The sequence below is a fragment of the Excalfactoria chinensis genome, chromosome 2, assembly GCF_039878825.1.
Source record: "Excalfactoria chinensis isolate bCotChi1 chromosome 2, bCotChi1.hap2, whole genome shotgun sequence".
Taxonomy (NCBI): Eukaryota; Metazoa; Chordata; class Aves; order Galliformes; family Phasianidae; genus Excalfactoria; species Excalfactoria chinensis.
This window is the reverse complement of record NC_092826.1, coordinates 53,037,051-53,063,416: the sequence shown is the minus strand read 5'-3', so window position 1 is coordinate 53,063,416 and position 26,366 is coordinate 53,037,051. Positions and strand designations below refer to the sequence as shown.

At 34.2% G+C, this 26,366-nt stretch overlaps 1 protein-coding gene across 1 annotated transcript in view; it reads right to left on the bottom strand.

Annotated features, from left to right (window-relative positions):
* The window catches only part of DOK6 (docking protein 6), a 232,577-nt gene that overhangs the window by 79,650 nt on the left and 126,561 nt on the right, over positions 1–26,366 (bottom strand). The window contains exons 4-5 of the mRNA XM_072329206.1: positions 18,284–18,403; positions 10,073–10,262 (exon numbers count right to left, since the gene is read on the bottom strand). Of these exons, the coding sequence (XP_072185307.1) occupies positions 10,073–10,262; positions 18,284–18,403 (310 nt within the window). The remainder of the gene's footprint in view (positions 1–10,072; positions 10,263–18,283; positions 18,404–26,366) is intronic.

Sequence of the window (26,366 nt, the reverse complement as noted above, 5' to 3'; positions counted from 1 at the left end):
GGGGCAGAATGTATGATAATTCTGGGAGAGCTGTGACATAGTTTTCAATTCTCAGCTCCTTTTTCTTCTTAACATACTGCTTTTTGAAAACATTAACTGAATTTAGCACATGCACTTGTACTCCACCAGAGCGTACCAGCACTCTCTTAAAAATAAATTACCCACAAAACATCAATTTGATAATTCATCCAGGCCTTCCTATTTACATATGTATAGCCATTTGCCAGAGTATTTACAATGGGGAAGAATGCACATGTTACATTATTTTATAAGTTGCATACAACTCTAAATATATTTATTCTTCCATTTGAATTTGTCTTGGTAGCAAATGCTCGCAAAACGTAACTTGGATTTCATTAAGATCACAGAATCACAGAATTTAAGATATAAGCTGTTGAGAAGTGATGAAAAACCTGTATCAGTTTTTGAGCACATTTTAAAGGCTTTAACCAATCCTAAGTGTTCTCTGCTTTGTACGAATATATAATTTTTAAAAATTCTGAACAACGAAAAAACCAAAACCTAACAAACAACAAATGAAAGCTGATTCCCCATCAATTTACTTTTAATATTACCATCTTGTTGTTTTTTTTTACCTATAGCCTCTTAGAGTAGAGAAGACTTTTTTCCTAATTGATTATTATCGACACAATTATCGATTATTATCGACACAATTATTATCGACACAATTAATGGAATTAATCATTAATTAATGAAATTAATGGAAATGCAGAAACAGTTTAATGAAACTGATCATTACTTCAATGATCATCAATTGATGTTTTAAATGAGACTTGAAATAAAGCAATAGAAAATATCTAGTCAGTAGCCTCCTGAAATACATATTATAAGACAGTTCTTAAGTGCAGAGATTACACACACATGTGCAAATGTACATATGCAATATGAATGCATATAAAGCTCTGTTGATAGCAGCATTCAACTCAATGAAAAAACAGATTTCAACGATTGATGAAATGAGCAAACATGGAAATTTCTGCTGTCATAAGCTTTCTGCATCCAGAACAAAGAGGTATTGTTGCACTTCTCCGAAAAACACCAAGAGTCAAAGCCACTCAAATAATCTCTTTTCAAAGTGAAGGAGCCAGTGGGCACCTTGCAGAAATGCTACAACTTAGTAAAGGTAAACAGTAAGATGCCAATACGTATTTCATCAGTTAACATATTATTTGTGAGAACAATGAATTAACACCACCAGAAAGAACAGGGAGAACCGGACAGACACTAGAAAAGCTTCCAAAGCCACCTTCTAAAACTGATTTCTCAGCTCATGTGTAGAAGTCCTGCTATGCAAAACTTGATTCTTGCATCATTAAAACCCAGGACTGAGGATAAAATAAAAAATTCCAGTGCAGTTTTCCATATGATACACAAAATACAATCATTCAGACATCCAAATGACCCTCAAAGCAAATCTACGTGCCAGCTGAAGCCTAGGAACCACAGTTTCTGACAACAGATGAAGCCCACAACTGTTTAAAAACACACCTCTCTATGCTTTTGCAGTGCTCTGTGTGTGCAAGCAAGCAGGTTCCTACATATTCATGAACAAGGCTCTTCTGTTGTGCAAATCTTGCTCTTTGCATATTGATTACTTCCTTCTATGTTTGTACAGTGCACAGCACAGAGAGGACATTTCAAATCTCCTCAGTCATGGTTCTACATTCACAATCTTTGGAGAAAAGGATTTACTTGTGCTTAGTATTTGTTCTAGCTAGATGGTCTCTGTTCAAAGTGTGGCATTTTGAGTTTCCCTATGTTAAGTATAGAACACTCTCCTGCTGTCTATATAGATAATTAGGTGCCTTGTTTCAGCATTTTTAATCAGCTCATGCAAATTGGTTTGGTTTGGAAGAGAAATGGAACACTGTTTAGGAGCTGAAATAGAAATTCTGGTTCTTACTGTAAATGGTATCTGTATGAAAATAAAGAGTGTTAAGAAATGTGTTAGCATTTTGTAGAGATATGTACTTGAGTTTTGCTGGGGTTTTTTTTGTTTGTTTTGCTTTTTTCCTTTTTTTTTTTTTTTAACTGGTGACACTTTAAAAAAAAATATTTTATGTTTCAAATTTGTGATGCATCAGTCCTACCATATTTTGAGGTAGAAGGTTAAAGGTTCATTCAATTTCTGCAGAGAAAAAGACCTGGTGCTGGGCCATCTATAGTTGTTCAGAACTGCCATATGAGATTAATTTTAGCCCACTGTGGAATTCAAAGGTTAAAATGTGGGGCAGAAATAATAATTGAGTCCTAATATAATTAAGAATGTATGAATTATTGTGTCTGTTTCTTTCTGCTCATACATTGCACAGCAATAACCTCATTAGTCATATTCAGCATCAGGAATATTAATGTAAGAATACATGCCTGCAGCCAAGCAATATGTGTGAAAATGTGACAACTGGAAAATGGTAAACACATAGGTTGCTTCAAAAGTAACTCTTCCTATTTATTTCCATGGACACTACAACAGATACAAAGAACACAAAAACATTATTTGATAGAGCAAATACTCAGCTATGGAACACTATTTTTCAACACAGTCAACACCATAAACCATGAACAAGAGCCTGCATGCTGCACTTGTAGAAATCTCCACCAGAGGTGGTGTCTGTCACTGTCACCACTGCAGAAATTCACAACCCACTGCCTCACAGCACTCACACCCACTGTTTGGTCTCCATAAATGTTCAGCAAGTGTCAATGGACATCAATGGGTGCCAATTTTTATCATGTGGAGGAATTCAATTATATGTATTTGGTTCATGACAACAAAATTTAGCTGCTTATTGGTGGGAGGATTCAACCTCTAATGCCTTACTACCAAAATCCAACACTGATGTATCTCAGTATAATAAAAAAGGAAACGTTACTCTCAGAGCAGTCCTAATATCAAATTCTCTGGGCTCAAGTACAGATGTAATGTCATTAGAAAGCAAGATGAGGCATACTGTCAAAACACTTTAAAACTAGACCTACTTTGATTTTGCCACACAAACATATTACAAAGGAAAAAGGAAATTATATGCTTCAATTTGAGGACATAGTCCCATTTATCTCACAATCATCAAAATAAATGTAACGTGCTATCTGCTAATATATTAGGGAAACACAATACAGTTATTAGTTATTTCATGAATAGCTTTGTAATGTTTTGATGACCCAATAATATGGGGTATGTGATCAGCTGAAAAGAAAAATCCACGCTGGGCCTACCTGGCTGGAAAATACCATGTAAATAGCTTCTATTTTGATTTGTACATCATATGTGCTCGTTAGACAAACTGTAGATGACCATATATTCCACTTGTTGCAAATTCATCAAGAAATTAATAATGTTTTAATTCCTACAGATTTTGTATGGATATACATTTTCATTCATGTGCTATAAAACTTCAGTGCTATACAACTTCAGCTGTGGATTTTGTTGCTCTAAGAGTCAATGACTTTTCAATCTGTTTACAAAGACTTGACAAAGAAAACTGTATTATTTAAATACATTGTCTTTTTTGAGATGTCATTTTTTTTTTTCTCATAAAAATTAGACCAATATCTCAGGTGTTCTTTTTTTTCAGTTAGAGCAAGAGCTTTGTAGATAGTGGTTAAATTTTTAAAGCAGGGACAAAAGAAAAGTAGGACAATTTTGAACAGAAATTTAGAATAAAAAAAGCTGTTATATAATCCCAACTTCAGTTTGACAAATTTGGTTATGTTGTAGAGAATTTTGCTGTGTGAATTTTGGTGGATCACACTCTTTCCTACCATCATTAAATCAGCCTGTGAGAAAACTTGGGAAGTGAAAATGCAATGAGCACTTTATAAATCAGTTATAACAAGCCATATTAATTTTCCTTCTTTTTTTTTTTTTTTTCTCTTTTTTTTACCTCCAGCAAAAGAGCTATTAGATTAGTTACAATGATCTAAACCAGAATAAAAGTCATGTAGATGATTTAAACACACAACTTCTTTTAAGACAGGGTTTAAATCAATCAGATTTGATGCAGAGCTTATTTCAGGTCAGGAATTTGGCAGTAGGAAACTGGGAGATGGAGTTAAGTTTCAATGGAAAAAAAAGTAGGAATAGAACAACAGTTACAATATATTAGAAAGTAACCTTGGCTTTCCAAACACTGGGAATTAATTGAATCTTTTCAGTGGTGGCATTGTCTCATCCTAAAATTAGAGCTACGTGATTAATTAAGGGGAAAAAAAAAAAAAAAAAAAAAAAAAAAAAGATCTGCACAAGATCATTCACTCAAATTGCTTTTAAACCCAAGCATGCTTAGAAATTCTGGGGTGTTTTTTAATCTATGATAAGCTTATTTCATGATTTAGTCATTACATCGGCAATCAAGAATTGAATATTCTTCTTCAGGATGTTGTGGGCTTGAGTTGGTGTACTTACATCACCATTGAATCTCTGGAACAACTGTTTCATGTGGTTCATATATTAGGGACCTCTCCCCACTTAGAATGTATTTCCCATAACTGAAGAGTTAATTCACTAGTATTTTCCACATTCATACCAAAAATCACCAAAGAGGTCTGACAGACAAATGAAAGACTTCAGTCAGATGTATTGCCTGAAGCAAACACTGAACTTTCTGCTTCAGATAACCCTGGCATCTGTGTATCTACATCTCAGAAAATGAGTATGTCAGTCTTGGGTCTCATAAATTGAAAAAAAAAAAAAGTATCTGAGAAAGCCTCATGCAACCACTCTGTCATGTTTGAGCTTAATATTTTCTTAACCCAAGAAATGGATTTCAGATCTCAGATGTGACATGGAATACCACATATCATTACTTTTTGTCTGATGAATAATAAAACAACACAATCAGAGTAAAATAAAGAAGGAATAGTTTAATCTGCTATGATGCCATGTTATTCACACTATGATCTATAAACTCATGGAATAAATAAACTTGGAAACACACAAAATCATTTAAATTTCAACATCTTATGTACAAAATAAAAGAAAGCAAATTTCAGAAAAAAGAGTGTGTCGTGGATTCACAGTTATTTCTATTCTTACTCAAACTTTAGGAGCACCATTACTGTCTCCACCCCTCTGCTTAGCTGGAAACTGAAGGTATCTGACAAAGTTTGGATTGGGCTTCCACACAAAAAAGCCATACTGCAATTCCCCACTGTGTATAACTTGACATCAGCATGACTTTGGCTCAGATGCCTCAGACCAGCATTTAGCAGACTGGACAAGACAGTTTCCATATTTACCTAGAAAATGCTGTTTAATATAAATGGCAGAATTGCAGGAAAAAAAAAAAAAAGAAAGAAAAAGAAAAAGAAAAAAAGAAAAAAAAAGAGAAAAAGAAAAAAAAAAAAAAAAAGAAAGAAAAAAAAGAAAAAAAAAAGAGCATTTCATAAACAATGTCCATATATTTTTACTTTTCCTTACTCCAACATATGAAAAAAAATCTGAATTCTTAGGAATTTTCTTCTTATTCTCTTAGAAAAACAGCTCAGACAGTTTTTTTTTTTGTTTTGTTTTGTTTTGTTTTTGTTTTCTATAAGGAAAGCTTCAAAAACTTTTGCTTTTGCTTTTTCCAGAGAGTATATTTTAAACATTTTTTATGGCCTTAAGATTTTTCGGTTTACACTGGAGAAACAGAATGAATACTGAAAGTTCGGCACTGAAAACAGTGACCTCTCACCTAATCTGGTACCTGAGATAATTTACCTGAGTCTATTCTATTACCTTTTTGGCATGTTTCTTAGACTGCATGAAATTAATTACTCCAGAGTATACCTGCAGTATCTTCTTCTAGACAGTTAAGTGGGCACTTCCCAAGGAGCACGTTTTTCATTTCAGGACCTTAAAATCAGGATCAGTCACACATTAACACCCATGTGGAGAAGTAATTCCACAGATTCCAAGAGAAATGAGCACATTTGCACAGATCAATTGCATTCTTATGTACAGTATGTCCAGTATCAAATATTCAGTATCGAAAATAACAATACTGAGGTGCCTGAACAAATGACCTGGGTATGTACATTAAGGAAAACTTGTTGACTTATTAATGATTCAACAACAAAACCAGCCAAGCCAATCTGAATCTAGTTTAGTGTAAAGCCTGGCTTTCAGAAAAGTATTCTACATATTCTAAATTACTGAATTCCCATCCACTATGACAGAGGTACAGTATCAATCAGTACAAAGCTGTTGTTGTGCCCAACAGAGACATGAATTAATATTTTTTGATCAATTAATTGACTGTATGGGAATACCTTTGACGGGTTGTCTTAATTTCAGCTACAACTGAATTGTTTTTAGAGTGTCTGCTATGATACAATGTTTTAGTTCTAGGAGAAAAACGATGTTGATAACACAACATTTTTATAGTTGTGTTTATAGTCGCTGCTCAGAAGTGCTGTACAAAGCCACAGCCATTCTCAGATAAGGGCCTAAGAAGTTGGTGGGGAACAGAATTAGGACAGCTGACTTAAACTGTCTGAAGGGATATTCCATAACATATAACATCATACTGAAATAGCGGGGGTGGGAGCATTCTCTCTTCCCTTCCCCTGATTGGGAGCTAGCTACACATCGGTCAGGGGGTGGTGAGCAATTGCTTGTGCATCACTTATTATACACAACCATAAATGCATATACATATGTAGTCATAACTATTTTCCTTTTCCTTTTCTCTATCTTAGTCAAAAGTTTTATCTCAACCCATGAGTTTTACTTTATTCTTTTTGATTCTCTGCCCCATCCAACTGAGAAGGTGGGGACTGAGCAAATGACCCAGCCACCTGCTGGGTTAAACCATAAGTTTATGGTTCCGGTGGTGCAGTGGTATAAGGTGCTGCTTGCAACACCAGAGGCCCGGGGTTCGAATCCCCCCTGTGGCGCAAATGGTAGAAATGCTGCTCTGCTACACCGAAAGGCTTGAATCCCGGGAGTTGGACTCGATGATCTCTAAGGTCCCTTCCAACTCACACGATACTGTGATACTGTGATAGCACAGGTACTTCAAACTATGAGAATCTCAGCATTCTGCATCAAACTAAGACGTATAAAACTGTTCTTTCCCCTCATCCTGATTTGGGAAGAATAAAAATTGACTAAATTGGTTTGTGAGGAATATTTACTTTCAGTAGTTTGCTATGTAATGAAGAGTAAGAACTTCATAGCTAGTGCAAAGATACTTACAAACTCAAATTGAGTGGAAAAATGAGCAGGAAAAAAATCTGTGTTAATTCCTCCAATGATATAGACATCTTCTCAGCTTTGTAACCATTAGACAAATGAACAGCTTAGTTTTATATATCTGAGCACATTTTCAATTTAAATAAAAGGCAATATGTTTATTAAATATAAATTTAATTGTTTGAAAGCTTAAGTTTGATCCACTTTTTTATCACAGTATCTTTTTTTTGTGTGAATATGTCCACTTATTTTAATGGGAGGGATTCGCTTTGTGAAATAAAGTAATATACATGGATAATAAATATATATAAAACTGACCTCTTAACGTTCATACAAATTAAGCACATGGAAATATACTGCATAACTGCTAAGGGTCAGTAAAAAATAAGAACTTATTTCAAAACATTTTCTTGAAAACAATTGTCTCTATTAATATTTAAGCCTTAGGGAAAAAGTAAAGCAACAACACTTTTACCACTTTACTATGTAATGTTCTAATGAAACATGGATGAGTGCTTCACCTCTGATAAGACAGCATGCATAGGAATTTACTGCATTAAGGTACTAGAAGATCAAGGGACAAAGATAAAACTGTGTTCAGAAAGATAAAAAAGATGCTGATTAAAAAATAAAACCCCACGAAAATAAACAACAGATTTAAAAAAGGAGCATTAGTATTGCCCTATATATCGGATGTTATTGAAAATACTGACTTTTTCCCTTGTTCTATTTTTTACCTCCACATTTTTCTGCTCATTTTATCTAGGCTTTATGCATTTCCAAATCAGAGATATAAAAATAAGCTCCCAAGGAAGCAAAAGGGAGGAATCAGATCAAAGACAATAAAGCATGGCAGATAAAGGCAGAACTAGCTCATAATCATAAACACAGGAAAACAATCCACCTTTGTCAGGTTACATGGTCTATGGATGTAGGGGATGATTATATTAATACTCAGATACTAGTATGAAATTAAAGTTCTGTGGGAGGCTTGAAGAAGCAGACAGATAAAACTCCCATTTTACCTGAGTATATACAGCCAATATGTATACTCTGTTAGTTCTGATGTATGATAGAAATAGAGTGGTACAAAAAGTAACAATTCTGCAAAAAGAAAGATTTAAGTATGATATAGAATGACATTTTTTTTGTAATGAAAACACTGCAGAAAAAGCATGCACATGAGATAAATAACAAATCAACTTCAAGTGATTAATCTGAATTGGTTTTTGCATCTCAATTTTTAGTTAATGACAATTCTCATTTTCAAGTAGTTTCCTCCAGAGTCAATTAAAAGGAGTAGATCTTCTCAAGAGAGATATACTATACTTATATATATATATATGCTTATATATATATAAACAAACACATCAATCAGTATCCTATGCAAAAATTACCCTTTCCTCCTTAACAGAATGCATATTTGGAAAGAGAAGTTAAGTTAAAGAGTCAGATGAATGGGATATTCAGAAAGAACAGGACAAAGCTAAATCCTTTTCTTTCCTTATTTTTTTCTTCCCCACATGAATATGGTATTTTTTAGGCCTTGTTTTTGGCATTTCATTCACTTTCTGGTGTTGAACAGCAAGCTGCTTGAAGTAGTTTCCCATGAGACAGTTTAAGGCCTGAGTGAAGGCATGATTTAGCAAATTGCTCTTGCTAAAATAGTACACTTGAATGAGCCCCAAGGCTTAATCATCAAAATTGAACTGAAGTATGGTTCAGCCTTTGCTGATTTTTGGAAAAACAATACAAATAAAAAAAATAGGAATTATGTCTTCATGATTGATACTGGTGAGTTTACCACAGAAAAGTAACAGAGCACTAAAATTCTCGGGTGATCAATCTGGATATGCAAACTTATGAGCTAAGTAATAAATCCCATCAGTAAGAAGTGGGGGAGGAATTTTGCTTGCTATGCTACCTCGTTAGGCTGTAAGTTCTAACTCATCTGTCTTTTTGTTTGTGATCACCAACTGCACTTTGGCAAATATTTGATATTTGTAAACATAATGATATTTAACAATTACACACTGAAATAAGTATAAAGTTTTTAATGAGGCAGTGCAGCTAAACAAACAGTATAGGAACAGTTGTGATTCCATAGGTTGCTCCAGCTAATTCAAAGCTTTAATATAAGTAAGGCAGACTTTAAAAAGTATAGAACTTCAAAATGTAAGACAAATCAAGGACAGAAATAAACCTGGAATGTATCAAAAAGAAAAGGTAGTGAACCTAATGACAGAAAATGAAGGCATGAAATGCATTAAAAAAAGATAGGAAAGGGAGGCAAAACAGAGCTGCATGGATATTTAAAACTGATCTGAGAATAGAAATGACAATGAGGATTAAAGAAATGCAGACTGGAAAATAGAGCTAGCCTTTTTATGGTTTCACAATGTTCTCTGTACTCTTGCTTGCAATTATACACCAGGGTGGCAATCAGTCATCAGGAACATCCGAAAAGTAATATCTACTGTGATGGAAGCTATTTCCCTGTATGATGAGCCTTTTCCATGACCCAGAATTCATTTCTTTTATACCGACAGTACTCACATATGTATCACACTAGCATATAAGCATAGAGAGACCCATAAAACTTAAGAATAACAGTTCAATGGCAGTTAAATAAAAATCAGAGGAAGGGGATGTGACAGGCAGGAAAGTTTAAGTTCATTTTAAATATGAGGTATATTAATGTTTATTTCAGACACTGGTCTGAATATATTGAAGAGTAATATTCAACAAACGGAAGCCTATGAAGAAGTCATGTACTCTATCTTTCTTACTTTAAAATGAGAGGCATCTCAATCTAACTGAGACTGCATTACAAAAATAACTTACATCTCCTTGCCATTTCTCCTTAGCTCTTACCTTCCAGATTCAAACGTGAACCATGTTGAGTCACGTCCATATCTCCTCAAAGAGCTCAGAGGCCACATGACCAACTTGACCTTGGCATTGTGGATATCCCAGAGATAGATGTTTTCATGTGTGATCTGCATTGTACATTCCCCATAGATATCTAAATTTGGTGTAGGCATAAGATATACATTGAATCGCTCTGGAAAACAAAAGCAGAATAAGGCATAGCCAGTTAAAGTAGGGTTTAAAATTAATTTCCTTTTTTCAAGAAATTAAAGTCTAGTTACAGAAGGTTTAGAAATCAAGCTCAAATTTCTAGTGTGTGAACAGTAGTGAGGATTCTCACCAAGAATAAGCCCAAGAAGCACTGTCATGTGCATGAGGAGAGTAAGATGGGAATCATCCTTTCATTTTCAGTATAAATATTACAACACACTGAAACCTCTTTTAGAGATGATCTTCAGTGTTCTTTTTGACATATATCACCAGCAACTTAGCTGAAATCCCTATCCTCACAGTAAGGTCCATGTAAGGTCACAAGAAGGTTCAACAAATCAAAATTTGCTTTGACTTGGAATAGAGACTCTCCTATGAAAGAACAGTACTACAGACTGAAGTCTTTTAATAACTACTTTCTTTGTGTTCAGTTTCTATTTATTTGCCAAACTCAATAAAATTCATAATATTTTTAATTATTGGTTGCTTTCTTGAAAAATCTGATTCAACAGAACATATTATTATGGCCTTGACATCAATTGCTACCAACTGCACTTCTATTTTATAGTGCACTCATTGCAATAAAAGGTCAAGGGCATGAACAATTTTCTAAAGTGCCTGAATTGCATGTCAATTAATAAGCAAATGAACAACTACCATAATAGGGAAAAAAAAAAAAAAAAAAAAAAAAAAAAAAAGAAAAAGGTAAACCACAATAATAGCAAGAGAAATTTAAATAAAAATTTAATTTGTTTTGAAGAAAGCTAATAAAGATGAGAGATGAAAGATGAAAGCAGTTAAATTTTATGTTGTACATTTGGAAGTGCTGGAGTATTTTAACACTAAAAGCACCAAAATCTTAGGGCTTAATAGTATCAAATGGGAGAGAGTGGATGTTTCACAACCTCTTTGAACAGTTTCCTTTCATCTTTGAAACAGGTTAGAAATGCAGACTGTCAGTGATACTACACTGAAAGGTGTAGACAAAAGAAGAAAAATTAACAGTGTGAACATGAGAAATGATAAAGGGGACTAGAAAAACTCACTTTAAAGGAACACCTGATAGAAAATATCTCTCATTACTTAATAAAGGAATGACAGTTTGGTATAGAATATCTTCCATCTGGTATCTGCATAGAATTTTCTTGTGTTTACTTCTTCAAATTAGGATGGAGTTTAAAGTAATCAAAAGAGGTATAAAGTGAAATAATCTCAAAAGTCAAAATCAGATGCAGCTTCCAGTTTGACAGTCCATATCTCCAAAATCATTTCTCCGTTTTTACAGTGTTTGCTATATGTATTTTTCTGACAAATCAGTGAAAATACTGCAAATAGCTGAAATAATATAAAATATACTGAAGTGTGAATGAATGTGGGCATATCAATAAAGCTAAAAATGTTTGGCTGAAAAATTAATAGAACCGCTGACTGGGCACTTAGATTTGCTGTCCTGAATTGCTATAAGCAAACATGCCATTCCCAATGTAATTGCGTTCCAGTTAATTTAATTTTGTCCCATCGATGACTCCTGAATTGATTCATTCCATCTCATAGACATTCACCCTCTTCTTCCAGGCTGAAGTTCCCATTAATCACATTAATGAGACTTAGCCATAAAAGTTATGTTTTAAGACTAAGGTATCAAGTGAAAAATTTCTAATGTTTTGTAGAAGTCTTCTGATACAGAATATAAACACAATAGTACATGCTGCTGAAACTGATATTAAGAACTATCCCTAACTCTCAGAATCGGGTATTGAGAATGGGTTGAATCTAACACATACTGAATGAAAAACTCTCACATAGAAGTGAGAGCCAGTGACTGCGCTGTGAAGGGACTGGTGGAGAACCAGATAACTCAGTTTACTATGAATAGTTTATATCATACATTTGCCCTTTTTCAGTGTTTAAATGTCGCTGTGATACACCACACAAAACTGCCTAAGAGATACACGAATGTGCTTTTGTCATATATTAGACTCCAGTTTTGCACTACCACAGTGTTGCTTCCTGTTCCTCCTCTGTCTGAAAGAAAGATAGGTATGACTGTTGTATCAGACAGTTCACTCCACCTTCCCTTTATATCGTGTGAAATCACACACTGTGTGGGGGTGAATGGCACACTAGTACGAGGTGAAATCCTTCCTTTAACATCACTGAAAGAATGTCTGACATAGAAGAGAAAATGGAAAGGTACAATTACTTTCTGAAGTGGACATTGTATGATTGTGTTGAAGACACTGAATATTTCAAAATCCTTTAGCAGCCACCAGAACTCTCACAAAATGCTCTGCTGCTCTAAAGTGTAAGAGGATATTGCAAGGGTACTGAGGACATATAGTATCCTCAAACCGTCAAGAGACATTTGTTGACTTTGCAGGGGAGGTCAGTGTCTAAGGTGAGGTGTCATGAATTAAAGAAAGTCTGGCTGATTGAACTGAACATCAGTTGCAGGGCAAAATGTAGGGCCATTGGTACTTACTCAAATTGTCAAGAAAAGACTGTACAATAGTGCTTTTGAAACTGAAACTTAGTAATACTTTCATGTAGCAGAAAACTGAAGACATCAGATGCTGCAAATAGTATTAGATGAATTCTGTAATTAAAATGTAGGGTGTAATTTATCCATTTGAAGAGGTTTCTAGATAATGGCAATGATATCATTCTAGTTGTAGAGAAGCTTATCCCTCAAACTCATGTCAGCAAGAACAAACATTCAAAGACTATATTTGGGATGTCTGGACTCAGTCCTGCAAGAATTCAGTCTTCAGATTTTCTGAATCACACAAAATAAAATATTTAGCCTCTCTGTGAATCAGTCATCATGTATGTATCAGTGGGAGGAGATAATAACAGTCCATTGACTAGTAAGACTAAATAAATAAGAGTTAATGAATGCCTAAGAAAATGGGGAGGTGGAAGATGATGCTATCCTTTGGGACAAGGCATTACTGTTGCTGAGCAGCCACAGTTCCTCAGCATCAGCAGTACAATCCTTCTCCCTCTAAAATACGTAAGGTTCAGGGAGTAGGGGAGCCAGTATGAATGAAAATGCTGACATTTTGCCATACTTCTTTCACTGTTTTGACTCAGAAGCCTAATGAGCTCATTCTAATCATTTTATCATTGGTTTCCTTTACCTAAATCACCTCAGTTAAAAAAGCTGTGCAGATAACATTGAAATCCTGTAATCCACAGGCTTCATTTCATTTCAACTTCAATGTGAGGAAAAAGGTGCTTATGGAAGGAGGCAGTCAGATTGGTGTGATCCATACAAGAGGAGGCTTTGAAAACAAACATTCAGTTTCTGTCTGGAAGACATTCTTCCACCTGTGAATCTTCTGCAGCTGCCTGTTGCTAAATTTCAAGTGAAAAGAGAGTCCTACATCTTGGTCACAGCACTTTGTGGTCATATGTAAGTAAGTTAAAGCAGTTCTCTCTTGGTTTACACAATGAGCAACCATGCTTCTAGAATTAACTTCACACCTTTGCCTATAATTATGCTGCTTTACTTCTGTTAAAAATGCATGAAAATGTTTATTACCATCTTAATAAAAATATAAAAGCTATAATAAATTAATTATTTTCTATTATTTCACTGATAAATAGTAAGATAGAGAAGAATCTGAAACCTCACTGGCTTACCCAGGCATTAAAACTGCAAATGCATTTATATTCAGGATAAAAATCAACTGTATTTTGTTAATTTTCAAAAACTGAAATGAAGCAGTGGATTAAAGACAACAGAAAATGAATTAAAAACTTCCTTTTTTGTTTCCACATATTAAATCGGAAACGAATTCTACAGACCCTAAAAATGCCCTAAAACAGGTCAACTGTATGAACTACATTACAAAAATCTATCTTTTGGCTGTAGCTTGTAATCTTCATACATAGCATAGAGAAATAACTTGTAATCCTCTTCTGAGGATTTAAGCACATCATTAAGTCTAACAGAAATTAATGAGTTTGTGGCAAGTAAAACACAGTAAGGAAGTGGAATCTTTTTATACAAAAAAGAATGGCTGAACAAATTAGTCTTCACTGAAAAGAAGCACCTGTTCTTTAAGAACAACTTTAGTAACACTGTCTGCACACAACGCTGTTTCACCCAATGTTGTTTTGAATATTCTGATTTAATTTCCATAGGAAACATAGTCACTCATTGTATACTGTCCATTTGGATGATACCTTTCTAATTGCTTTCCTACATGAAGACACTAGAGTACCTTCTCTTTCCCTGTCAGTAGCTTTAGAAACTTAAGCAATATGAAAGGCTTGTGTAAGTATCATGGAATAAAAGACTACTTGTAGTCATTTCTATTAGAGTCCAGCTGAGTCTAGACTTTCTTCCCTGGAGTTATTACTGCGTATTATTATTTGTCCTATCATTGTACTTACAGCTGCGCTCCTACTATTCTAAATTTGTTATCTAAATGGGATCATGTAATCTTCGCTGCTTTTGATTTAATTCCATATTCTCATTCTTAATAATCTAAATGGACAGATATTCACAAACAGTAAGAAACTACATTTGCTTTGAAATAAAATAAAATAAAATAAAATAAATAAAATAAAATAAAATAAAATAAAATAAAAAAAAACATGACCAACGTTGCTGTTTTAGGGATGAGGATCACCAAAAAATCCCATGGATTAGAGGAAATGAATAGGTATAATAAAAGCCTCAGAAAACAGGGGGGTGGACAACAACCCAAAACGCTACAAGAATTAACCAGTTTCAGTCACTGTGCTGACATGTATCTGACTCCCAGGTGACAGAAATATCTAAACAGTGTACGGCCATTCACCCATGACAACTGCACACTAAACAATGATTTTGCCAGTCCTTGAAACAAACTGTTTTAAAAACCATACTTTTGCATCTGTCACAGTAAATAGATAGATAGATAGATAGATAGATAGATAGATAGATAGATAGATAGATAGATAGTAAAATAAATAAATAAATAAATAAAAATCACCTTTCAACAAGCTCATATTTAACTTTTTAGGGACATGGTATAGTGGTTTGATGGTAGGTGGACGGCTGGACTAGATGACCTTAAAGGTTTTTTCCAACCTTAATGATTCTATGATTCTATGAAAAAGAGATGTTAGATAATTCATAACAAAGCATATTATTTATTGAGAACCTAGCAAACAAAATGTGATGGTTGGAGGGCCATACACCTAGTTTTAGTGATTAAAACAGAAGCCTATGCAACAGAAAACATACTCTTTTCATAGAATCATTAAATCACCAAGGTTGGAAAAGACCTAAAAGATCATCCAGTCCAACCGTTCAACTATTACCAATAGCCCCCACTAAACCGTGTCCCTCAACACAACATCCAGTAGTTCCTTGAATACCCCCAGGGTCGGTGACTTTCTCTAGAGATAGCCAGGTAACTTGATATTTTCACTGAATACCCTTAGGAGATCCTGCTAGACATCATGTAAATGTCCTCTAAAGGACAAGAATGTGTAAGTACTTGGACAGACGAAGAACAGAGTGTATTAAAAATATCACTACTAGGACAAAGTAAAGTAGTTATGAAAAAAAACAAACAAAAAAAAAAAAAAACAACAAAAAAACAACAACAACCCATTTATTTCAGTTAGTTCTTTTCTGACCCAAGAATATCAGATTGCAAACACTTCAAAAAATCTTTAAGGCAAAGGAAGTGTTTAAAAAAGACAGTGGGATGGGATTAACACCTACTCTGTTGGGATTAATGATGTTAGCACCCTGTCATATCATAGAGATATAAGCAGTACATTATAACACTATTACTCAATTGCTTTTAGCCCATAAAATGTCAAAGAAAATCTAAAATTATAAACCCACTGATACTGTACTCTCAAGGAGAATGCAATCTGTGAACTTGGTATACTTGGACAGATGAAGAATATAACATATTAAAAATATTAGGACAAAGTAAAGTATATGGGGGACACATATGAATAAAAATGAGGAAACTGTGCAAGAAAATAAACTTGAAATTTTTATTAGAGTTCACCAAATGTTTCCACCCTCCTATTAGTCACCTTTTTCATAAAACTGTCATGCAGACAACGACACTGACAAGTTTGCAGAATAAGATAACTGCAATGAGCTGAAGTCACTGTTCCAGTTGACTGGCTTTACCTAAGGAATCCATAAAGAAAGCTCCTACGGCACACTCAAATGAATAAAAATAAAATAGACTTCTTACATATTTTTCTCTGTATTCTCTCCTCCTTTCAAATTGATTAAAAGACACTTCCAAACCAGAACAAGACAACTAAGGAGAAAGCGTTGAATTTCAAGCATGCTTATTAAAAAGTTGAGTTGTACATCAAGAGGATGAGGGATGGAAGGAGATATGTATCTAATGTAACTGATGTAACTAATGGTTTAGTAGAGTGTGCTCTTCAAATATGTGTACAGCCACTGGATTAATGAGAATACAGTTAATTATACCCTCCATGCATTCTTATTCACGTGATATGCAGAAAATATACATGCTTTGCCTCTTTGTTTTCTTTCATTTACTTACACAGAACAATAAAGATGCTAATTATGTTCATAGATGCTGCTTGGGAGCACTGCAATTAATTCTACACTGAAGGAATTGAATCAAGACTAGTTTACACAGTAGAACTAATCTATGTCTTTTGGAGGTCATGTGTATAACTGAATCTCTCCCTTCAAAGGACAAGATGGAATAGAGTATTTACTATCCAGGTCTGAAAGCTGCTGGACACTGCAGAAGGGGCTTAAGGATTTTTAAGTTATTTTTCTGCTCACATCAGAGACACTTCATGAGATATATTTCCCTGCTAATTCTTGAAGTAACTTCACATGCTTACATAGTTCTCTCTTCAATGGCATGCATAAAAGTCTTACACCTACAGCTTACAAGCGTACAGAGGATAGGATACTTTGAGTGGTATCTGATCATTATCACTTTACTACAACATTAGCAGCTTTTCCCTCTATACTTGCATGACAGCTTGAGACAAGTGGAAAGTTAAAGCAAGAACCAAATTAAATCCCGTTTTTGACTGTGGAAAGAACTTCACAAACATTTGAAATTCCTTTAAATTGCAAAAGAACAATAACTGATGTTTGAATAGAATTTTTTGAGGATATTTTTATGTATTTAATGTTATTAAGGAATCTAGTAAGAAATCAATAAAATATAATTGACATAGTGCTATTCATTGTGTAATTTAATTACGTCATTTTGTTTATAATGATAGTTGGCTTGTTTCGTTATGAACATTGAGTCAGTTTGTTTTATTACTTTGTTAAAAGCTATTGGATTTCATAAAAGCATCAATACGGTAATAATTATTGAGTGCTGTAATTTAGGGAGGAATGAATGAGCACATTTTGGTTTTGCACTCATGTTCATTAATAAGAACTATGTGGCAGGATAATCACACATTTTCTTTTGTTATTGGATATTCCATCCACAAGTAACTTTTCTGGACATGTATCTAAATTTATGTTCCAACTACTTAAAAGCTTGACTTGGTGCTGACTAGAATATTCCATTGTCCTTTCCACCCATAACTGACATCATTTAGATGTAGATTTTTCATTATTCCAGACAGGTTTAAGTTTAAAGCAAGTATGAGTTATCCAGTCCAAGGTGCTGATGAAATATTCACTGTTGTCTTTTAAAGGCTGTGGAACAACACCTAATGTGTTTTTTTTTTTTCCACCACAGAGTCCATTGTTTCACAACCAGAAAAGTTACTGCCAACCACAATGAACACATGAAGTCACTATATGTGTGCTATCTGGTATGGAATATAATCACATTCATTTGTAGAAAAAAACAAAAACAAAAACAACGAATGATGAAGCATTGTAAAGACATCCAAATGCTTAGTTACTAATGAGTTACTTTTAGGTAAAAGGAAAAATTCATACAGCTACACAAACCCTAGCAAAGATAACATGGGACATAAGCTAATAACTCATATAAGAGCAATTACAAAGTTACTTACCATTTTGTTCTCTCTGGACTCCAGCAGCAAGCAAGTCTGGTTCTCCAAGACTTATATCGTTAAGCCTGGTTCCTAGACACTCCATGCAAAGATGTTTGCACCATTCTTCTGCCTCCAGTTCTGGAAAAATAATAAAAATATTTAAGTTATAATGTCGACAATTTACTCAAAAATGGTGAAAAATCACTACCTTCTTACAAACTAGTTTAAGTTAGTAGCATAAAGTTCAAAATCCATTTCTTAACCATGATTTAGGAATCTATATAAGAGTTTAGAATACTAGGACCAAATTTATGATTTTTGAGTTTGGGGCTAGGAAGTGGAGTTAACATAACAGAGAAAGAATAAGTGAGGTTTCAAGGCAGCATCTTTCTAGAAAACTTGCTTGAAATACAAATGTAATTTGGAAAAACTTCAGACATAATATTTAAAATAGCACTTACTGATCTTTAGCTAAATCTGAACTATTGAAAGACCTTTTTTTAAAGGGTCTAGAGTATCCTTCTATGACCTAAAGAGATGACAGCAATAGGAAGCTCTTCAAAAACAAATTTTCCGTCTTTGCTGTATAGAATGCCCATGTCAATTTAGTCATAATTAGAATTTTTTTCAGTTCCGCTCACCTACTCCCGGTCTTGTAGTTTCTTGGTCATTAGTTGGAACTTTTGTATAAAAATTCAAATCTTCCTTTTTATTTCTGAGTCTTCCTTGCATTCCAGTGATCTACATCTGAGTGGTCCCTATCTGCCAATCTATCGAAATGTGAACTCCCCCTGAGACAGTACAACAGCTCCTCTGCACACCCAGCCTCATGCTATCCACTTCCAAATTTGATGTCAAAAATTATCTGGCACTGGCCAAGCAAATGTCTCAAACTGTCACTCACACAATGTGAAACCACAGATAAGAGGAATTACAGATAAACTGACTGCCTTTTATTACAGAGTAGGCTTCACCTAAGGGAAACTTTCTGGAGAGCAGGCTGGGCACACGGCCCAAAATGAGCACCCACTGTCATAGTCAGTCTATATCTGACTGCCCTTAGGACTGGTTGACTTCAGTCATCTAGAAATGTTTGCATTAAAATGATTTTATTTTTTTTTAATTATTCCTATTTCTGAAGACATCTGGAAAATACTTTGGTGATAATATCTCCAGTTCAGTCCTGAAATTTGATCAGACACAAAAACCAACAGTGCATGCATTCCTTGAAGCATCTGGTGATGATGAATCACAGTAATTAGTACAAATCTATATTGAAGTAAAATCTTTTCATGTCTAATTGCTACAGTCTTTGAATCATTGCCTGGCTAGGCTATGGCAGAAACTTATGCTGGAAAAAAAGGGAGACAGGTCTTTCTTCCAGGTCCTCAAGATACACCTGGATAAAATGTTTTATTCTGGGCCATGAGTAATCCAGACACTGATTGATCCAAATTATTATGTCAGCTGATGGAGTTTCTTGACAGAAAGCTCAAATGACAGAAGCTTTTAGGACAGTTTTGAGACTAACACAGTTGCTGTCACAGAGACACAAAAAATTTAGGGGGATTCTTCAGAGCACTACAAGCCAAGAGATCTCCCTTAGCCCTTGATTTTTTTGCAGTCTTTATCTCAGCACTGAGATTCACAGAGTTGGTCTTCTAATAATATCCTTAGCTTCTTGTGGGAAGGGACAGAACTTTCTTTCGGTAACCTCAAGATGACATTTACCTTCTTATAGAAGATGAAAATACTGAGGTAGCAGTATACTATTCCTTAACACTTTTTGTACAGGCACAGCCTTGATGGAAATATGGAGAGAGCAGGTCTATCTCTGGACAACAAAAAAACTTAAGGATTTTAATAGGAATAAGATGAATTCATTTAAAAGCGTAGCTCCAAAACTTATTTTCTGCTTATGCATGAAGAAATTTCCCTCCAGCTTTCCCTTCCTTCTTCCCTTTTAGTTGTTTCCTTGGATATTCATGATGTCAGATGAACCAGAGTTGTGCCTATAAATCACACCTTCCCATGGAGGGGGCTTTATAAGACACACTGCCATACGTTGGCAGCACAGAAACAGGGAAGTGCACTGGCAATAGAGTAGGTCGAGTCCCCAAGAGAGGGTTTCTGCAGACTTGCCCAGTAACTCCAGCTGCAGATAAATCAGTTCAGAAAGGCCGGTAGAACACAGGTACAAATCTACTCTGTTACTCCCATGTTTCCTTCCCTCTCACATCTTCATTTTTGCTAGACTATATTGCAAAACAATCAAAATGCTGCGAGGGTGAATAGCTCCATAAAGAGCCTGCATTTTTTTTTTTTTCCTGGAGGATGACCAAGATACAGTATTTTATATTTTTACTTTTTTTCAATCTGTATTTTATTTCACTGTGCCTGCACCCAGACTGAAAGGATATATTTATGAAATGTAGAATGAGTAAACACAGACAGAAAAAACTTAATATCAGTATGTATTCATAAAAATACCCTCAAGCTAAAGCAACAAGCCCTGTTTATATACATTCTCACACTACAATTTCAGCAGATTTTGGAGAAAAAAAAACTGTTGTGAATTTTTTTTTAGTTTTCACCTTCCCAGTCCACTCTCCTCTCTGTAACAGCAACATATGAATCTTGAAAGTTTGGATTCAGAAACAGCCTTTGAGAGTGGCAGTTTAATTTAAGCTGATTAGACTTAGATTAACCCATTTCCCACCTGCCACACAGAAGAAACTCTCTAACTGTAAGCACTACAAGATTATGGCTATGCTTTGCAACATAGACTGTAACGCATGCTGTATTGCTGCATAACTCAAAACTTGTATCTTACAACAACTGTCATCTTAACATGACAAAGAATACAGTTTCAATGCAGAACTGAAATATCTTCACAAAGAACTGTGAGGATTTGTGTATGCTGTCAGAAGCATCAACATTATCTGCAAATGTGTTTGGAAGGTCAAGGGTACGAGGATACTGTGTGAGTTAGTTTCACCTAATGCATTCTGATAGCTATTGCTTATTTGCAAGGGATTGCCTTAGACCTTTTCCTTGTCTTACAAGCAAAAGCTTTAGAAGCAGGTGAATTACCTTTCAAAGCTAAAGCCATATTTCTCCTTTCACTGTGTATATCTTTAACATAGCTCACCATTTATCTGTAGCAAGCCTAGAATGCTTTGTGTTTCTGGGTAACAAATGAAATATTGCTTAGTAATTTTAAAATGTATTTGTGATAATTTATAGTACATAAATTGATCAGCCAAAGTAGTAATCTTTAAGAATGACTGCTATCACACCACTAAGGAGATATGCGACTGTTAAGAAACCTATTTATTTTGATTATATGCAAATATAGAAACATGAAATATTACAGTGGAATAAGGCAATACAAAACTAGCAGCAAAATCTCTTTAATGCTTGTAGATTAAATTTCTTGGTAGTAAATGCTAATTTTAGTGATAACTGGTACTTGTCACCAAAAAATCTAGTTTCTTTTTAAGTTAACTGAATTCTTGGAGTGAATGATAAATTGTAAAGCATGCTTTCACAGCTATAAACAAAATCAAAATGAATGCATTTTCACCTTGCTCATAACTTATGTATAAGATGCTGTTACACAAATGTCATGAGGTGACAAAAAATACAAACTAATGGGGTACCTTAATTAGGAACTGGTTATTTTATAAATACTCTTGGCAGCACAGCTTTAAACTTCTTATCTGTAAATACACACCTTTATATTGGCAACGGTTTCCTGCAATTTATCTGAGCTTCCAGGTTATGCCTAAAGTTATACGTCTTTTCTACATCTCTTCTCAGAGAAATAAACTGGTGTCATATGTACTCCAGCCACTGACACTGTACATTTCAATAAGCTATGCCATGGGATGACAAATGCATTTGTTGATATAATGTGATACAATCTCAATGATGAAATAATATCAGCAAATGATGATTGAAATATAAATTTGTAATGATTAAGAGCTTGTCCAGTACTTAAAGTTTTAAACAGCTCATAGTGCAGAACATATTCTAGGGGATGGAAGTGATTTTGTACATATAAAATATAAACATAAGTATAAATATAAAAATATTCACCATCCTTAGATATCTTTGTCTGTATTTGCTATAAGTGTGACTGTCTTGACTAGACCCCACGCTATGTGACCTCTGGTAATATCTCTTTTTTTTTTTACATTCATTTCCAAAGTCCACATTCTGAAGTCTTATGGAAGTTTATTATCATCTACCACTGTGGGCTGCCAGAAGAAAAGAAGAGATGGAAATAGCACATATGCAATATTATAGAAGGATAAAAGAAAGTGTCCTTACGCATCTCCTCCCCTCCCCCTGCCCCAAAAAACAACAAAAAACCACATGTAATTTTGGGCTTTCCCTACTGTTATACTGTGTAATATTTAAAAAGTTAATTTAAAATTTATATATTTTTTTCTGCACAAATTGTTTGGCTTGTATTCCCTTTAAATTGCATTTATTAGAAGACCAAATCCAGCTGAATATCTTTACTCTGAATAGAAATGCAAAGTGTCTCCAGTTTTTATTAGTAGGACTTAGATCCAACATTCAGTACCAAGAATGAGAGATGACACAGAAAAGACACGTTTATCACTTTATCTCTCCTAAAAATCACATAACTTTAATTAGAATTTAATAGGGAAAAAAAAAAAAAAAGAAAAAAAAAAAAAAAAAAAAAAAAAAGAAATAGAATACCCACAGGACCACTGTGCTACTTTACTGAGGCATAGACTATATACACAGCAACTTCATCTCTATGTGACTACTTCTTTAATGTTACTCAGAAGAATGTATAGATATTACCTGTTTTGAATAATACACATTACTGATTAACGCTGGTAATGCACAGATGACACAAATTTCTGTAATAACAGATAGGAAGTAATGAAGGCAACAGAAGTTCTACTTAATGTAAAAGAACAGAAAATGAATCTGCATATAAACTAAAAATTTGCTTCCCAAAGAGACAGGAACAAAGATAGTGGGCTGTAACTCTGAAAACATTTTTTTTTTTTTTACTTAAAATTAGTTTTTAATCAGGCAATTATACTTGAAGATCTGAGATATGGAACTCACAAACAGAAATTTTGCTTGTGTTCCAACAAATACCACCACTGGAAACTGCTTTGTGTTCTCCTTGAGCTGTGATTTTCGAACCTTTCACCTGCAGTAGTTTCATTTGATATTGCATAAGTGCAAATAACTAAGGGAAAAAGTAAAATGAAGGTTTATGAAGGAAAATTACATACTTTGTTCAAGTTTATTAATTTACAGAAAATGTATTGTTCCAGCTGTGAAAAAATAAACTTTAAGTAAATATTACAGCTGCTTTTGAAAAAAAAAATCTACAATTTATTTTGCCTTTGCCACTTTTTTCTTTAACTGCCCTAAGACTATTCATGTTTAAGCACTTCAGGTATTTAAATGTGTGCATAGTATTGAATATACCTGCAGTTTTATGACACGCCAATTTTCCTCTGTTCAGTTTTAGTGCTATGAAATTTTTTTTTATGGAAGTATAAAACAATGCAGTGATCAATCCAAATGAATAATTACAGGACATGAGCAAGCTTTATTTTGTAACTTTAAACACATATTTTCCTAATGCTTTTTTCTTTTATTTATTTATTTATTTATTTTTAACTGAGTGAAGACATAGTCTAAGAGCTATACAAAAAGAGGCTTTTATTGTCCTACCATTCCTCATTTAAAAATTATTTTGGCATGAGGGTAGCACTGTTAACAAATAAGAAAAAAATATATTTGTTGATATTTCTACTAACAATCATCAAAACCTAACCAGAGGTGCTACAAGATACATTAAAGTTAGGGTTCCACTAATTTTATACTGTGCAGTTATCTGTGTTTGAGAATGGCCATCACTGTATCCTGTTAGTTCCCCAGCTATGTGAAAATGGACATTTTCCTGAAAATTTTTATTCTGTAAGTCTGCTCAAAGGGATTAGCCAGCACACAGACACCACACTATCCTATCTTTAATATAAATACTTACTGTACTATTTGAATACCTTTGAAGGCATTAATGTTATTTAAAAAAAAAAAAATATCATATTGATGTTACCTTCCATTAAGCTATTTTCCTAAAGTCCACTTTATTTGCACATGATATCTACGTTCTTACCTATGCTGTTCCTTCTTTCCTGTGCACACACATGAATCAGACCAGGAAAAGGAAAACATACCACTCATCACACAGGCTGCTGGGTAGATGACACGGGATATTATCTCCCTTTAAATCAGACCCAGGCTGACTCTTCTGAGAGCAGTTTTGTGCAACAAAAAATCACTGACACCATACCAATATGAAACCACATACAATAGATGCAGTTTATATATTAAAAGCATTAATCAAATGCTTTTTAAGGAACTCCACCTAGTAACTGCAAGACTAGCTAATATGCCAGCGTCATCACAATGGCTCTGAGACTGTGAGTCCATGCGCAGTGAAAGCAAAGGATACGCTCCAGATGAAAGAGCATCCTTCTCTCAAATGCAAAAATGCCACACACAGTTGACTAGTAAACTGTAGTAAACTGTAACCAAAGTTACAACAGTAGGAAACAATGAAATGCTGCTTAAGAATGTGTTTTCCATATTAAAACAAACAAACAAACAAATAAATAAATAAATAAATTCTTCTTTAATTGTTACAAAAGAATGAATGTATAAAGAAAATGAAGAGATGATACAATTAATCACTTATAGTTAATAAGTGACTTCCTTTGATCAATGCTTGTACTAATGTAGCTATTTTCCTCCTATTCCTGTTAATTACTATTATTAGTATTAGCAGTACTATTTATTTTTATTCTTTAGGTATATAGCTATTTTCTGCTCTAAAATAAAGTGAACAAAACTTTATTCAGTGATTAGTCCTACAGAAACAAATGATGGCATTCCAGAAATAAAATGTTTTTACAATTAATTAGTCCTAGAGGTTAGATTTCTAGGTACCCTTACAGATTGGGTATATTGCTTCACACTGTGGGCTAGTGCTTTTCATAATGCCATAAATATTTATCGAGCATTAGTATGGCCAACAGTATAACGGCAAGCTGACAGAACATCATTACTTGAAAATATCCCTGGCAACCTTTGCTCTCAATTCAAGCTTGCTTTCAAGTGCAAAGTAAGAATCATGAAAACCTACCTGAACAGTGAGGAAACATTTGCATTGTGACTGAAACTAACAGGCCAGCTACAAGAATCTGGCATGGGAATTCTACAGTTCCCCAGGATTGTCAATTCATACCTGTTTCAACAGTTATTAACATCAAATGACAATGGCATGAAAGTAAAATAACCTCAGGCAGCTTGTCTGTACTGGGAATGTCAAAAACACCATTAGTCAAGTGTCCAAAAAGAATCTGTCACCACCAACACAGTGTGCAGAGGATGCTATCAGATCAACTTATGCAGCTACCCTGTGACTGGCAGTCAGCAGTGCCATTTGTCTGGTTTAAAACTTCAAATTGTTTCAAATCTAGTTCAATCCTACTTTTATTTCACTTGGGAAAATTAAAGGGTCTTTTTCTTAAATGTGTGGAAAACCTGAAGTATCTTTGTCTCCTATTCTCAAGTATTCATGTTACATCCAGCAAGAGAAACTATACCCAAAGAAACTAATAAAAGACCTAAGGTTTGATTCCCCAGTTTTTTAAACATTTTTAAAACAAGAAATTCTGTTTGATAAGTGAAATAATTCCAGTAGTACAATTTTCACATACAAAATCAAGGTGGTATTGACTTGTTTCCACATGGAGGAGAAAAAACATGTACCACTGTCATTACATGCTTTGTTGCTTTTATATATTTGACCACACAACTTTTACTCCAGTCATTTGAGTATCTTCTGCATTATTTCAGTAGGAAGATGACAAGTAGGAGACTAGGAAGTCTTGACTTTCAATTGCATAAAATTTTACTCTCGGATAGAATTTAATATGAACAGAGGAGGACTCTGTGTCTTCTGTTTTATTCCTGTAAGATTTTAATGCAGTGTTATTGAAAGAAAAAAAAAAAAAAAAAAAAAAGCACCTTT